The sequence below is a fragment of the Sorex fumeus genome, unplaced genomic scaffold, assembly GCF_029834395.1.
Source record: "Sorex fumeus unplaced genomic scaffold, SorFum_2.1 ptg000128l, whole genome shotgun sequence".
Lineage (NCBI taxonomy): Eukaryota > Metazoa > Chordata > Mammalia > Eulipotyphla > Soricidae > Sorex > Sorex fumeus.
The window spans coordinates 29,448,014-29,463,468 of record NW_026606185.1 but is presented as its reverse complement, the minus strand read 5'-3'; the positions used below and the strand labels follow the sequence as shown (position 1 = coordinate 29,463,468).

The 15,455-nt window shown below is 47.1% G+C and overlaps 1 protein-coding gene and 1 pseudogene across 4 annotated transcripts in view; one reads left to right on the top strand and one right to left on the bottom strand.

Annotated features, from left to right (window-relative positions):
• Positions 1-296: 296 nt before the first annotated feature.
• Positions 297-396, bottom strand: LOC130045564 (uncharacterized; annotated as a pseudogene).
• Positions 397-13,683: 13,287 nt separating this feature from the next.
• The window catches only part of SS18 (SS18 subunit of BAF chromatin remodeling complex), a 69,111-nt gene continuing 67,339 nt past the window's right edge, over positions 13,684-15,455 (top strand). For all 4 annotated transcript variants that reach the window (XM_056137904.1, XM_056137903.1, XM_056137902.1 and 1 more), the window contains exon 1: positions 13,684-13,807. In XM_056137904.1, the coding sequence (XP_055993879.1) occupies positions 13,739-13,807 (69 nt within the window). In that variant the 5' untranslated portion in view covers positions 13,684-13,738. The remainder of the gene's footprint in view (positions 13,808-15,455) is intronic.

Sequence of the window (15,455 nt, the reverse complement as noted above, 5' to 3'; positions counted from 1 at the left end):
AGTAATTGTGGAAAATGGGTAGGAAGTGTCTTTTGTGTGTGTGTGTGTGTGCCAATTTTAAATAGTTTTATTTAAGACATTGCATTTTCCACTCATGATACAGTGCTTATAAAGTGCAACATTTGTTGCAATGTTTGTTTTTCCCTGTGCACTTCCATATTCAAGTATCAAGAATGCCCGGTTAACTTATTACTATTAACAACTTAATTGCCATGGAATTTGCTACAAATTTGGGTCCTTCAATGTTTTGTGTGGAACAGTGCTATATATATATATATATATATATATATGCACATAAAAATATGGAATGCTTCACGAATTTGCATGTCATCCTTGCGCAGGGGCCATGCTAATCTTCTCTATAAGTAAAGTAAAGTAAAGGCCCTCCCATTGATCATCGATTTGCTCGAGCGGGCCCAGTAGTATCTCCATTGGAGACTTTGTTGTTACTGTGTTTGGCATATCGAATACGTCACGGGGAGCTTGCCAGGCTCTGCCGTGCAGGCGAGATACTCTCGGTAGCTGCTGGGCTCTCCGAGAGGGGTGGAGGAATTGAACTCAGGTCGGCCATGTTGGCTGCGTGCAAGGCAAATGCCCTACCACTGTGCTATCGCTCCAGCCCAATCTTCTCTGTATCGTTCCAATTTTAGTATATGTGCTACCGAAGCGAGCACGGAAGTCTCTTATAGTGTGTCATGTGGCTGCAAAGCAGTTGCGTGGTCCGGAAAGTGGCCTGGAGTGTGACAGTGGTTGGGTAGTGGAGGTCGGCTGCCAGTGCTGGGTCCCTTGGGGTGGGGAGGGCTCTCACCCATCCCACAGCTTGGCATGGGGTCTATACAACTGACCTATACTAAGCATTGCCAGGTATTGCCCTGGAGGCCCCCGGAGCACCACCAGGATGACTCCAGGACCTGAGCAGCACTTCACCCCCAGTTCTAGCATTGAACTCCTGGCTTTGTTGGCACAGTATCACCAGGAGTAGCCCTTAGGCTCCCTGAGCACTGTTTGGGCCCCCCCAAAAGCAGAAACACAAAACCCTGTACTATGGTATCATTTTATTATATGTACATGCATTTAAAAAATATCAACTTATTCTTTGCATTTTATTTCACCTCTAGCCATCCCTGTTATTGTTGCAGTGTCTTATTGTTGCATAGCTGGTTGCAATGCTAGCAGTCAATGGTTTCTATTGAGGGTTGCTCTGTGATTGAGATCACACACCCTGACATGGAAGTTTGCACTCTATGATGTAGGGGCAGTGTCAGGATCAAACTCGTGACCTCATGCCACATCCCCAGACCTGCTATTACTTTTCCTTTAAAAACATATGCAATAATTGTGAATTAGGCTAGTTTAATATAAGGATAGTAGTTTATAATGTATTGAATGAAATCGATATTTTAGTGCATATTGATAGTCTAATCATACATGTTAGATGTGAAATAAGCAATTTATTTATTTTATACTGCTGTTGTAACAAATGATCACAAATTGTATGACTTAACACAAATTTTCAGAGTTTTTAAAATTTTATCATAGAGTTTTGAGGTTAAATTTCTAAAATGGGCCTCACTGGCTGGCCTACAATTAAGGTATTTGCAGGCCTGTGTTCCTTCTGAAGTCTTCAGAAGAGAATCTGCTTCCTTGCCTAGTTGCTTAAAAAAAAATATATATATATATATATTTATACATATATATATACATATATTTAATTGAATTTGCCTACTTGCTCTATTTATAATCTAAAGGCACCTATGTTCCTTGGATCACGTGGGAGGCCCAGGTTTGATTCCCTAGTATCATGAATTCCTCTGAAAACCTCTGGAAGTGACGCCGAAGCATTGAGTTAAAGTAGCTCCAGAGTACCACTAAGTGTAATCTCAAGCTAAAATTTATAAAAATGTCAGCAATGTCCACTCGTGTCTCTCTAAGATGATACATATCTGCTTATATTTTTTACCCTACTTTTCATCATTTAAGGATATTTGTTATAATATTGGACTCACTCAGATAATCTAAGTAAATTTTTAATTTCCATCTTATTTTGTTTTTGTAATGTTGGGATCAAGCCCTGGACTTCACATATGTTTTATTGCTGCACTACATCTCACCAGTTTTTGGGAAAAGGGCCACATCTGTTGGTGCTTAGTGCTTATTCCTGATGCTGTGCTCTGGTATTACTCTTGATATTCTTCAGGGAAAGTACAGACGATCATTTTTGTCTTCCTTTGTTGTGGCAGCCTAGGTCGGCCTTGAGATTTTGTCGGCCTCTCCTTTCTCATCCTTCTCAGTGCTGCCATGTCAGCGAAGCCTTCAGGGTCAGGTGAATGAGACCAGTTGTAGTTACTGGTTTTGGCATATTGAATACACAATGGATAGCTTGCTAGGCTCTTCCGTGCAGGCGGAATACTCTCGGTAGCTTGCCAGTCTTTCCGAGAGGGATAGAGGCTTTTGGGGCGACCTCTAATCACCCTTGTAGGTGTTACCATATTTGAACCCTATCAAATATGGTACTACAATTCCGGAACGTGCATCAATTCTGATGCACGTATGCTAGCATCAGATGCATCCATCGAGGACCTGATGGTACAAGCGCAAATGATCAAGTATGACATCATTGGTCTGACCGAGACAAGAAGGCACGAATCTCACCATGCCGTTTTCGACACTGGAGAAGAATTGTTCCTCGGAACATGCGATAAAAGAGGTGTTGGAAGCGTCTGTGTCCTTGTCAACACAAACTTGGCCAAGAGCATTGATTCATTCGAATGCCTAACAACCCGAATCGGACGTTTACATTTGAATAGATGTGGCTCACTGCCTGCAGTTTCTATCTTCGTTGTCTATGCACCAACATATCATTATGATGAAAGAGAAATCGAGAAGTTCTACATGGAGCTAGAGAAGTTCTATAAAGAAGACCACACCTTCTACAAGATCATTGTGGGTGATTTCAATGCCAAGATAGGACCGAGAAGATCAGCTGAAGAACTTCACATTGGGACCCATGGCCTAGAATGGAACGAACAGGGTGAGAGACTGTCTGAGTTCATCATGTCGACCAAGACCATTCATGGTAACTCACAGTTCCAGAAGGCAGAATCTAAACAATGGACATGGGAGTCTCCCGGTGGACGATTCCACAACGAAATAGACCACATCATATTCAATCGACGGTTTTGCCTGACTGATGTCGCTGTTGTCCCAAAATTTCGAACCGGATCGGACCACCGTCTTCTTCGTGCAAAATTCTACTTCACAGAGAGGGGAGAAAGGGCTGCAAAGTTCAAAAAGAGAACTCCCAGAATGACCACCAACTGGGAACTCTTTGGTACTATTGCGGCAACATGGGAAGATGCCATTGTTGACAACATTGACGAGGAATATGATCGACTGGTTCAGCACCTCCATGAATGTGCGAGGAACGCCAAGAGAGAGATAGCCACAAAAAATCGCCTATCTTCGAAAACTCTTGAACTTATTTGCCAGCGTGGTTTGGCGCATGCCTCAGGCAACCGCAAGCTAACGTCCGAGCTCGCAAAGCAGTGCAGAGATGCGATCAAGGAAGACCTCAAAGAGAGAAGAGCAGAAGGACTGGTAGATGCGGCAGAAGCCGGGAAAAGTATTTGTAATGCCCGCCTGTCCTTCGCCAACTACAAGACCAAGATGACTGCCCTCCGACGTCCTGATGGATCCATCACATCCTCCAGAACGGCAATGGAGAAGATTATCCATGACTTCTACTCAAATCTCTTCGATAGCCATGTCCACTTGCCGACATACCAAATTCCACAGGATGGATATGTCGTTCCCAACGTTCTCCCTTCCGAAATCCGACACGCCATTTCGTCGGTAAAGAAACAAACAGCACCCGGCCCAGACAAGGTCAGACCCGAACACCTGAAGAACCTGCCGTCAGTACTCATCAATACACTGGCTCGGCTCTTCACTCCCTACCTGTCTGAATGCAAGGTTCCGTCCCAATGGAAAACCAGCAGGACCGTACTACTGTTCAAGAAGGGAGACATCCATGACATTGGCAACTATCGCCCGATCTGCCTATTGTCTGTCATCTACAAGTTGTTCACTCGAGTCATCCTAAATAGGATTGGCAGAACACTAGATGAAGGACAACCATGCGAGCAAGCCAGGTTCCGCAAAGGATTCAGCACCATCAACCATATCCACACAATAACCAAGCTCATTGAGGTTTCTCGGGAGTTCAAGATGCCGCTCTGTTTAACATTCATTGATTTAAAGAAGGCCTTTGATTCTGTTGAGACGGAAGTGGTCATTGAAGCCCTAGCCAATCAGGTCATTCAAGCCCAATACATCAGGATCCTCTGTGAGCTGTATTGCGGATTCACTACCAGGATCTCACCAATCTACAAAGAAGTGATCGTTGACGTCAAGAGAGGGGTGCGGCAGGGTGATACTATTTCACCGAAACTCTTCAGTGCCACCCTCGAGAACATCATGCGACGACTGGAATGGGAAGGAATAGGAGTGAAGATAGATGGTCGGCAACTACACCACCTCCGCTTTGCTGATGACGTTGTTTTAATAATACCAAACATCCGCCAAGCGGCACAAATGCTGGCCGACTTTGACAGTGAGTGTGGAAAGGTAGGACTACAGCTGAATCTTACGAAGACAATGTTTATGAGAAACAGCCTCGTTCCTGACGCCCCATTCGCTCTCAACGGAACGACCATCCCCGAATGCAACAGCTATGTGTACCTAGGTCGAGAGGTCAACATGACAAATGACCTGGCACCCGAGCTGCGCAGGAGGAAGAGAGCGGCTTGGAACGCCTTCAAGAACGTCGAAGAAATAGCTAAGAGGACGAAGAACCTCCGGCTCCGGGCACATCTCTTTGATTCCACTGTTCTTCCTGCATTAACATATGCCTCAGAGACCTGGGTCCTATGCAAACAAGATGAGAACACTATTCAGGTCTCCCAAAGAAGAATAGAAAGAGCTATGCTTGGAATATCACGTTTCACTCAAATGAGAGAAAGAATCCGGAGTTCTGACATCCGTCGACCATCAAGAATCAGGGAAGCTGTCTCATTTGCCAAGGTGTCGAAAATCAGATGGGCTGGTCACGTAATGAGATTTAAAGACGACCGCTGGACTAGAGCTGTTACCAACTGGATTCCACGGGATGTCAAGAGACCGCGTGGCCGCCCACCTACCAGATGGTCAGACTTCTTCGTCAATATCATGAACGATCAGTTTGAGGCTCTTCATGTTCCCGGAGCGAACAGATGCCATTGGGCTACACTAGCACGCGACAGGGACAAATGGAGACGTTACTGGCGCCCGCTCGAGCAAATCGAGGACTAACGGGAAGTTAAGTGAAGTGATTAAGTGATTCTTCAGGGACAATATAGGATGCCAGGGATCAAACCCGGGTTGGCTGCATGCAAGGCAAATGCCCTACCTGCTACACTATCTCTCCAGCCCTCACTATTTTTATATTTTATTTTTATATTTTAAAGTCACCTTAATTCCACTTGGCCATTGTAAATCTATAACATTTACAGATTCTGATGATTTGTAGTAGTTATGTTTGCTTTAGTGAAATAACTGTGCTCTCTGCAACAATTCAGAGAGAAAGTGGTAATAATCAATAACATTAGGGAGATTTGTATATTATAATCTCTGTAAATTGTGAAATAGTTGAGTCCCTTAAGTCAGTTGACTCAAAAAAATTAAGCTTTAAATTTTTTTTTATTTTTACATACTGTGATTGACAAAGTTGTTCATAATATAGTTCCTTCAGGCATTAAATGGTCCAACACCAATCTCACCACCAGTGTGTCCCTCTCTCCACCAATGTCTCCAGTTTCCCTCCTACTCACCCCACCTTCCAAGCCTTCCTCCTAGCAGGCACAAACAGAATGGTAAATGGAATTATTAGAAAATACATCTGTCCTCCCGTTGTTCATCGATTTGCTTGAGCGGGTACCAATAACATCTCAGAACAAATTGTGAGACTTGTTGTTACTGTTTTTGACATATCAAAATACGTCATGGGGAGCTTGCAGGCTTTGCCATGCGGGCGAGATACTTTCGGTAGTTTGCTAGGCTCTCTGAGAGGGGCTGAGGAATTGAACCCGGGTCGGCCCATTCGGCAGTGTGTAAGGCAAACGCCCTACCCGCTGTACTATCGCTCCAGCCCAGAAAAAAGTTCAATAAAATTCAATTCGTGATAATTGTAATTTTTCACAATAGTGTTACCAAAGTTATTGATGATTTACTGAGCTGGTTGGTGCTTCTTTTAAGTTTCTATATTAATGAGCTCATTGAGCTTGGTGGACTTCTACACAACTTTCCCATCAACTTTGCTGTGCTCCCAATGGGCTCTTAAGAATGTGAAATTTGGAAGAGGTGCTCCTTGTTCCAGGAGCTCTGGAGCTGGACTGTTTATCTGACCGAGGAGGTTGGGTATGGCAGCTGCTGGACCTGTCTGTCCACCCCCATTCTGAGAGGAGCATAGAGTTTTCATCCTGGAGAGCTATTTACCTGGGATGATTTGACAGCTTGGAAGCTGGTTGGAATAGTTCTTTCACTGAAGGCACAGTAACTATAAATCATGTATAAGGTTGTAGAGGGCTGGAGCGATAGCACAGCGGTAGGGTTTTTGCCTTGCACGCAGCCAGCCCAGCCGAGCCGGATTCGATTCCTCCAGCCCTCTCAGAAAGCCTGGCAAGCTACTGAGAGTATCTCCCCTGCACGGCAAAGCCTGGCAAGCTACCCGTGACGCATTCAATATGCCCAATATAGTAACAACAAGTCTCACAATGGAGATGTTACTGGGCCCGCTCGGGCAAATTGATGAACAACAATGAGGAGTACAGTGACAGTGAAGGTCATAGAACATGGAATTTTTTTTCTTTTTGATTTCTAAATTATCATCTGTCAAATTCTCAAACGTAGACTACACTATAAAGCAATTTGGACAGTTTCCAGTTCTTTGTATCTTGTTTTTTGGGCAACACCCAGAAGTGCTCAGAGCTTACTCCTGATTCTGCACTTAGGGATACTCCTGGTGGTGCTTGGAAGACCATATGGGATGCTGACATTTGAACCTGGATCAGGCAGCTTCAAGGTGAGCGCCTTACCAGCTGTACTAGTACTCCAGCCCCAATTTCTACTTTTTTATTTCATTTTTTATAATTTTATTTATTGAATCACCATGAGAGCAGTTACAAAGCTTTTGGGTCTAAGTCTTGGTCATACAATGAAACACCTGTACCTTCACCATTGCCCATTCTCCACCACCAAAAACCCCAGTATACCCCCATCCCACACCCTCCTCTTACCTGTGGGGCAGATGATTTCCACATTACGCTCTCTACTTTGATCACATTCAATATTTCAACACCAGACCCACCACTATTATTTGAGATTTTACCCCAACACTCAGATCTGCTGAAAATGCAACAGTAGACAATTTGTGTTCTATTGCTGGTTATGAATAACCTATGATGTCGCGTGGCTGCAATAGGGCCATGTGGTTTTGAAATTATGAAATTTTAACACTTAAATCTGGATGGAGTTCTGCCAAAAGCCACTGGGTTTCAAGATCTGCTCCTGAGTCTCTGGGATCATGGCCGTTGAGCAACTTGATGAGGAGCCAGAGAGGCCATTAGTAGACTTGGGGTCTCGTTGGGGTGGGGAGGACAGGCCCGGCTCCACCCCATCCTGTGAGGCCCAACAAGTTTCGTCACTGCGGGCCCAAGCGTGACTGTCCAGTGGCCTCTGGAGGATGACAGCCACCGAGCCGCCAGAAGGAAACAGGTGGAGGGACAGCACCCTTTCCCCCGTGGGGTGGCCCGGCGACAGTAACCTACTGTGGGGTCCGGACACATTTCTGCCAAAAGCCGCTGGGTTTCGAGATTTGTTTCTGAGTCTCTGGGATCAAAGCTGTTAAGCAGCTTGATCAGGAGCCAGAGAGGCCGTTTGTGGGCTATGACTTGGGGTCTTGTTGGGGTGGGGAGGACAGGCCCGGCTTCCCCCCATCCCGTGAGGCCCAACAAGTTTCGTCACTGTGGGCCCAAGCCTGACTGTCCAATGGCCTCTGGATGATGACGGCCACCAAGCCGCCAAGAGGGAGCAGGTGGAGGGACAACAACCTTTCCTCCCTGGGGTGGCCCGGCGACAGTAACGTACTGTGGAGTCCGGATGCATTTCTGCCAAAAGCCACTGGGTTTTGAGATTTGTTTCTGAGTCTCTGGGATCATGGCCGTTAAGCAGCTTGTGATCAGGAGCCAGAGAGGCCGTTCGTGGGCGATGACTTGGGGTCTCGTTCGGGTGGGGAGGACAAGCCCGGCTCCACCCCCATCCCATGAGGCCCTGTGTGTCTCGTCACTGGGGGTCCAAATATGACTATCCAGTGGCCTCTGAAGGATGGTGGCCACTGGGCCGCCAGGGGGAACAGGTCGAGGCAAGAAACCGATTCCCACCTGGGTTGGCCCAGTACCGGTAGCCTACTGCAGGGACCGGATGCATTTCTACCTAAAGCCACTGGGTTCTGAGATTCGTTTCTGAGTCTCTGGGATCATGGCCATTAAGTAGTTCAATCAGGAACCAAAGAGGCCTTGCCTCCAATTATATAGCTGAGCTGGAGGTGGTTTGTGGGTGTGTTTCCCACATACCTAACTTTTGGCCATTTACTTTCTTGGTAAATTTTGCCCCAAGTTTTTGGGGTCTGGCCAAAGGCACAGCAGCAATTTTGGGGTATCTGGAAGTCTGAAGGCACCATGAGGCTGCTGATGCACTTGCCTCACAGGTACAAACTGACCTGCTGGCGACACCATACCCCACAATTTCTACTTTTGATGTCTATATAGTTCCACATCATTACATTATCAAATACTAATCATTCATGGTTTGTAATTTATAATGCCCTCCATAATTTTCCATATTGTACATATTAAAACTGTGATAATCTTAAGTCTAATGTAAAATAATCATGTAGCACATGGTTGTCCATAATAAATGCTCAATAAATTATGAAGTGCTTTATTATTTAAATAGCCATTTAGATAGGGTAGTTGTTTTTCAGGAATAAGAATGAAATAAAACTGACCTAAGGGACTCTTAACTTATGCATTTGTCACAGAGTATTAAAATTACAGAGAACATCACAGATAGTATCTTTTCAAGCAATAATTTCCTGTAACATTAAATCTCAAAATGTATTCCATTTACTTTTCTTAATTTGCTTAATCTTTGCTATTGTAAGAAGAGATAAAAATGGCAGATCAACTTGGACAGAATCTACTTTGAATTTTTTTTCCGAGGTATTGAGAACAGCATCTTTTATAGAAAAATGGAAAAGGTAATTTGTTCTTGCCTGGAATAATGATGATATACATAGATGCATGCTGTTCTTCTTACAGTCTTGAAATCTGTGGAAGCCACAATTCAAAATGACTCATTAAATGCCATAGAGACAATGAGCAGAAATATTTTGAAAGATATTACCTGAGGGGTTTTGCTCTGAGCCCAATTACAAAAAGTCAGGCCTTGTCTATCCCTTCCCAGTGTATTCTAAGAATTTATGTCAGCACAGGGGCTTACGGCATCAGCAAGTTTGATAGTACATTCTATTAATTATAAAGCAGTAAGAATTAAAGAATTGCTTATATGAAAGTAATCACATTATCTTCAAAAGCATGTTTTTTGTTAAGATAATTTTGATGCCATAATTATATAGTTTCACTAAATTCCGAATATAATCCTAGAACAATTCACTTTAGACTAATCTATTGGAATACATTTAAGGAATACAAATCAATACATGTAAAATAAATTCTAAAATGGAAACATTTAAAAATAAAAATTTTCTTAATTACTTTTTTAATTAAATGTGCCTGCATTCATTAGCGTGAACAATCAAGAATTGTTCAGGAATATTATTTTACTTATTCTGAGCCATTGTGTAAGTCACTCCACTCCCACCCCCCAAAAAAATATTTCACGTCCTTCATTTTTTGGTTTTGGGTCACACCGGTGATGCTTAGGGGTTACTCCAGTTTCTGAACTCATTACTTTAGTGGTGCTGGCTGGGGGGGGGGGTCACATAGGTTGCTGGGGATTGAACTCGGGTTGGCCTGTACAAGGCATATGCCTTACCCACTGTACTCTCTCTCCAGCTCCTTTCATCTTCTTTTATTTTTTTTTTCCTGTTGTTGTTGTTGGACCACACGTGGGGATTATCAGGGGTTATTCCTGCAGCTACAGTTAGGAATCACTCCTGGTGGCGCTTGAGGGAGCCATATGTGACTCTGGGACTGCAATCTGGTTGCAAGGCAAATACCTTACCTCGCCAGTCCTCTTACCTCCTTTTTAATTACCTCAAATTCCTTTTCAGATCTCAATACCAGAGCTAAGAGATGAGACTGAATTTTCTGCTCTGTAGCTTATTTTTAAGCTCACAGAATAATTTCTCAGACTTGAGCAAACTTCCCATATTCATTCTCCATATCCTCCTAATTTAATGCTGGGGAATCTCTAACTTTGCTACAATTCAGTGTGTATATTGTGATTCTTATGAAAAGCTTATGGTAAAGTGAGGCAGAATTACATTTCTGTGTCACACCCAGTGGTGCTCGGGGGTCACTCTTAGTGGTGCTAGGGGACCATATGTGGTACTAGGGTTGACCTAGGTCAGCTGCAGACAAGGCACACCCTCCCATTGTACTAACTCTCCAGGCAGAATTTACTTCTTTTCCCTAACTTCCCCATCCCCCTGCACCCCTTACCCCCAACACATGGCACATAAAATTACAAAGCTTCCCATATTCTAAGAATTTCCTTCAGATGCCACCTTTCTTTCTGCATTTTCTACTTCTCCTGATCAGTGTCTCAATTTACCAAGGAAGTTTGAGAGTAAGGAATGTCTTCTTTCAGGGAGTTCCCTGTTTTGCTTTTTCTTATTTTTGAACCATAGTTGGTAGTGCTCAGGAGCCCTGGGATCACTTCTGGCAGAATTAGGGGGCTGTATGGGATGCAGGGGTTTGAACCCGGGTTAGCCACATGCAATGCAAACACCCTATCCGCTATACTATTACTCCAGCCCTCCCCTGTATTTCTGATGGGGCCTTTACCCTAATATTTCCCAACTGATTTTATTTGGGAGGATCACTGTCACTGTCACTGTCCTCCCGTTGTTCATCGATTTGTTCGAGCGGGCCCAGTAACGTCTCCATTTTGAGACCTGTTGTTACTGTGTTTGGCATATTGTGTATGTCATGGGTAGTTTGCCAGGCTTTGCCGTGCGGGTGAGATACTCTTGGTAGTTTGCCAGGCTCTCCGAGAGGGGTGGAGGAATCAAACTCAGCTTGGCTGGGCTGACCTGCGTAAGGAATGTCAAACGCCCTACCACTGTGCTATCGCTCCAGCCCATTTGGGAGGATAATGCAGAGAAAATATACTTTTGTACACGTGGCATTACAGAAAATGCTGTGGTTATCCATGCCTGGGGATGTCCCAGACCAGTGTTTCTCAATCCTTTCCCTAAGATGGCCTCAATTGGAACATGTGTCTTTGTTGTGGTCCCCCTGTTCTACTGGTTGGCCCTCTGGTCTCCTGCCTTGGTTCCTCATTTACTTACTTTGCATCTGTAGCCTTCTTTAAGTATCCTTTGGGCATATGGCCCCAGATGGAAATATTGTTATAGACCCGACCCTCATCACTTTACTCTGAAAAAGTGCCATGGGCAGAACAGTCCCCAGGTTGCCTGTTTTCAGCTGATTCCTCATTCTATCCCGCACCTGATACCGATACCCCTTAAAAAACTATAGTTTAAACAAAGAAAATAAAAACACACCATTTAAACAAAAAGATCTTTGACTCTCTCTTTGAGATAGATTAATACTTGGTTATTTTCTTTTTTTTTAAAAAAAGATTTTTAGTTTTTTTCCTCCCTTAAACAAGGATACAGAGATTCATCAAGATTTCAATAGCTATCTGCCAAGTTGTGGGATTTTCACTTTTTCCAAATGAAATAGTCACAACTACTAATGTGTAATCAACACATGATGATGAAAGCCAAGTGTTCTGTTATGAATTCAATACAACATCTTCCTAATCTCAATGTTTCAAGGCTTAGGGCAGTGAACATCACAAAAATAATTAGCATTAGGGTTACAAAATCTTATTTTTACTATGGTTGGAGTCTTTTCAGCCTATAGGTCTCAGACTAAACATAAGTGGGAGTGCAACTTTCTAAGTCTCTTGTTTGGTTGTCCTCCTTAACAACTTCATCCATATTATGTATATGTACTCGTTTCCAGCCTGTCTTCCCATCAGAATAGAAAATCCTGTTTGTTTACACGTGTATCCTAGGTGTCCAGCACGAAGTTGAGAGCGTAGAATGTTTGCCAAATGAACCAAACTCATCATCCTTTTTTGGTGTTTTTTATTTTAGAAACCAACACTTTAAAAAGTATGCATTTTGATACTTAATAAAATCGAGGTATTGCTTTTAAGCCTCCATAAAAATGTTAAGCGATACTTAACATAGATAAACTTTGCATTAAAGCAAAGCCTAAACTGATAGAAAGCCACCCACCCACACTGGACTATTATTTACATTTGCCTATGTTCCTTTCATAATCAGAAAGTTTACTCCCTCGACTTGAAGTTTGGTAGCTTGAGGTCTAAGAGTACACGTGAGCGCGCGGACACACAGACACACTATTATCTAGAGTGGGAGAAAAAAGGGAGCGTTAATACACACAATTATATAGAGTTAAGAAAGGGAGCGTTGACACACACTATGATATAGAGTTGGAGAAGGGAGCGCGCGCGCGCGCACACACACAACACACACAAACACACAATTTATATAGAGTTGGAGAAGAAAAGGAGCGTTGATTGCCAGGGGCGCACACTGCTGCTAGGGTTTTGTTGCCGGTGCTGCGCCGCTTTTCCGGGTGCAAGAGACAAGTTGGCCAACTGTCCCTGCACACAGGGCACAGCCTGGGTCTGCGGAATCGGGGGTCACGCTCCCGGGCCAAGCGCTCCGCATCCCTCGGGGTCGGGGGGCGGGGGGGGGGAGGCGCATGAGCGAGGTGCATCTTCGGGGCGTCGCCGAGCTGTTCAAACCAGCGAATGGGCGCTCAGCGAGCTCGGGCCCCTCTGGGTGAAGCTCCCCGGGGCTCTCCGGCGTCCCCGGGAGGGCTGAAGCTGACACTGGAGCGGCTGTAGGCGCGGACAAGCGAGCGCACCGGGCGGCGGGGCGGCGTGAACCAGTTTGCCGCGGCGCCGAGGGGGCGGGCCGGCGCGCCGCTCGCATTTCCTGTGACTGGGGCCGTCCCAGCCTCTCCGTCTCCCGCGGCGGCGGGACCATTTCCTGAATCGCGGCAGCGGAGGGAGGGCTGGGGCGCGGCGCTACCAAGAGCGCGGAGAGCCGGGGGGGTGGAGGAGAGTGGGCACGGGAGATGGGCGGGCGGGCGGTGGCCGGAGAGTCGGAGGAGCCTCCCGGGCTGGCGGGCCCCTACTGACACGTCGGAAGAGGCCTTCCGAGGGCGCGCGTTGTCCGCTCTGGCCGGCCCGGCGGGCGGCCCTGGAGCATCCACCCCCCGCCCGCTTCCCGCAGTGGTTCGGCCCGAGCGGCCGGCGACTCTCCCCGCCCCCCCCCTTAGCCCGCCCCCCTCCCCCCTACTTTGCCGTTCTCGGGGAGCGCCCGGGACTTGCCCAGAGTGGTGACGGCGGCAACATGTCGGTGGCATTCGCGGCCCCGAGGCAGCGCGGCAAAGGGGAAATCACCCCCGCTGCGATCCAGAAGGTGAAAGGCCGCGCGGCCGGGGATGCCCGAGCCCCTCCCGCCTCGGGGAGCGAGCGCCGGGCGGCGGCCGGGCCGGGGGCGGCGGCGGCGGCGGCGGCGGGCCTGCGGGTGGTGGGAACGCGAATCTCCGGCTGCCGTCGGCGCGGCGGGCGCGAGAGGGCGAACCGGTTCTCCCGCGGCGCCCTTCCCGCGTCGGGGCGCCTCGCTCCCTGGCACAAAAGCCCCCCCCCCCCCAGCCCCCCGGGAGCGCCGGCCGGTTTCTCCAAGGGATGGGGCGCGTGCTGTGGGGCGGGCCCGGCGCCCCCAGCCGCCGCCGGCACCGCGTCCCGGGCTTGCTGGGGGTCCGCCTCTCCGCGGCCCCGAGCCCGGCCGAGCGGGCCAGCCCCGACTTCTCGTCGCCGCCCTCCGCCGCGCAGCAAACTCCCAACCGAGTTGAGGAGGAGTCCTCCGGAGAACTTGGGGGCGGGGGCGGGGAGTGGGGGGGGTCCGTCCCCCCGAAGGCGGAAGAGGGAAGAGGTCCCCGAGGGTCCGGGCTTGCCCCGGGAGTCCCACTGCCGGCCCAGGAGCCCCTCCTGCTCGGTCTCCTAGTGTGCAAGTAGCCGGTGGGTGCAGGCGCGCGGGCGGGCGGGCGGGCAGGCGCGCGGCGCGGGCCGTCGGCGGGCGGGAGCCGCGGCGAGCTTAGCCGCCAGTTACCGGAGTCGTGAAACCGACGCGGGGGCAGTGCGGGCGCCGTCGGGGCCGGGTTCCTGCCAGTCTCGGGTACACAAAGGTTCTTCATTGTTCTCGGCCCCGGCTTGCTGACGGGCGAGGGGAGCCTTGTGCACGCGAGCCCCCTAGACTGGGGCAAGTTGCTTAGCTGTGAACTTAGCGGTTTGCCTTCAATGTTTCCGTTTTGTTTTTATGCCCGGGAGCTGGGATGAAATTGGAAGAGAGAGAAAGAGAGAGAGAGAGAGAGAGAGAGAGAGAAAGAGAAAGAGAGAGAGAATCAACTTTTACTACCCTTCCCCGGCACCATCGCGTGCCCTTTTGATTTACGTTTACGCGGTTTCTGTGTAACTGTCAGGCGCTCGGGTGTGTGGCATTTGACATTTGCCCAACTGTTGCTTTAATTTTTTTTTTGAATGAATCGGATTGGCAGCGCCTGGAACTGCAATGCTTTCCTGCGGTGCACCCGGGCGAAGTCTCCTGCCTGGAAAGTGACTCCCAAGCCCACAGATGCAAAACATGTTTCCAGAGCGATTCACCCGTTGTATTTTTGTGTTTGAACTGTTGAGAAGTTACGGGTTTTTCCTTTTTCTCTTCAGTTTTTCTTTCATACTCGGGTTAATGCATCTATTCGGGAGATGCTGACTGTTTTCCATTCTAACCAGTCAATTTAAATGTCTCATTTTACAGTGTGAGGGCATGACGTTAGATGTGAGACATAATATAAGGGTGACGTTTGTTAGAGGGATATGCTGAGAAAATATGCTAAATCGTTAGACTGAAGAGAGGACTAATGTATTTTCCGGACAGATTGTTTCAACATTGAGTGATAATGTTTGAGAAGTAACCGCCTTTTTGGAAGGGCGTGTACTTTTCTCCTAGCAAGTTAAGATTATGGTTCTTATACTGAAAAATTCACAGTTATGTTAGAAGTTGTTCATTT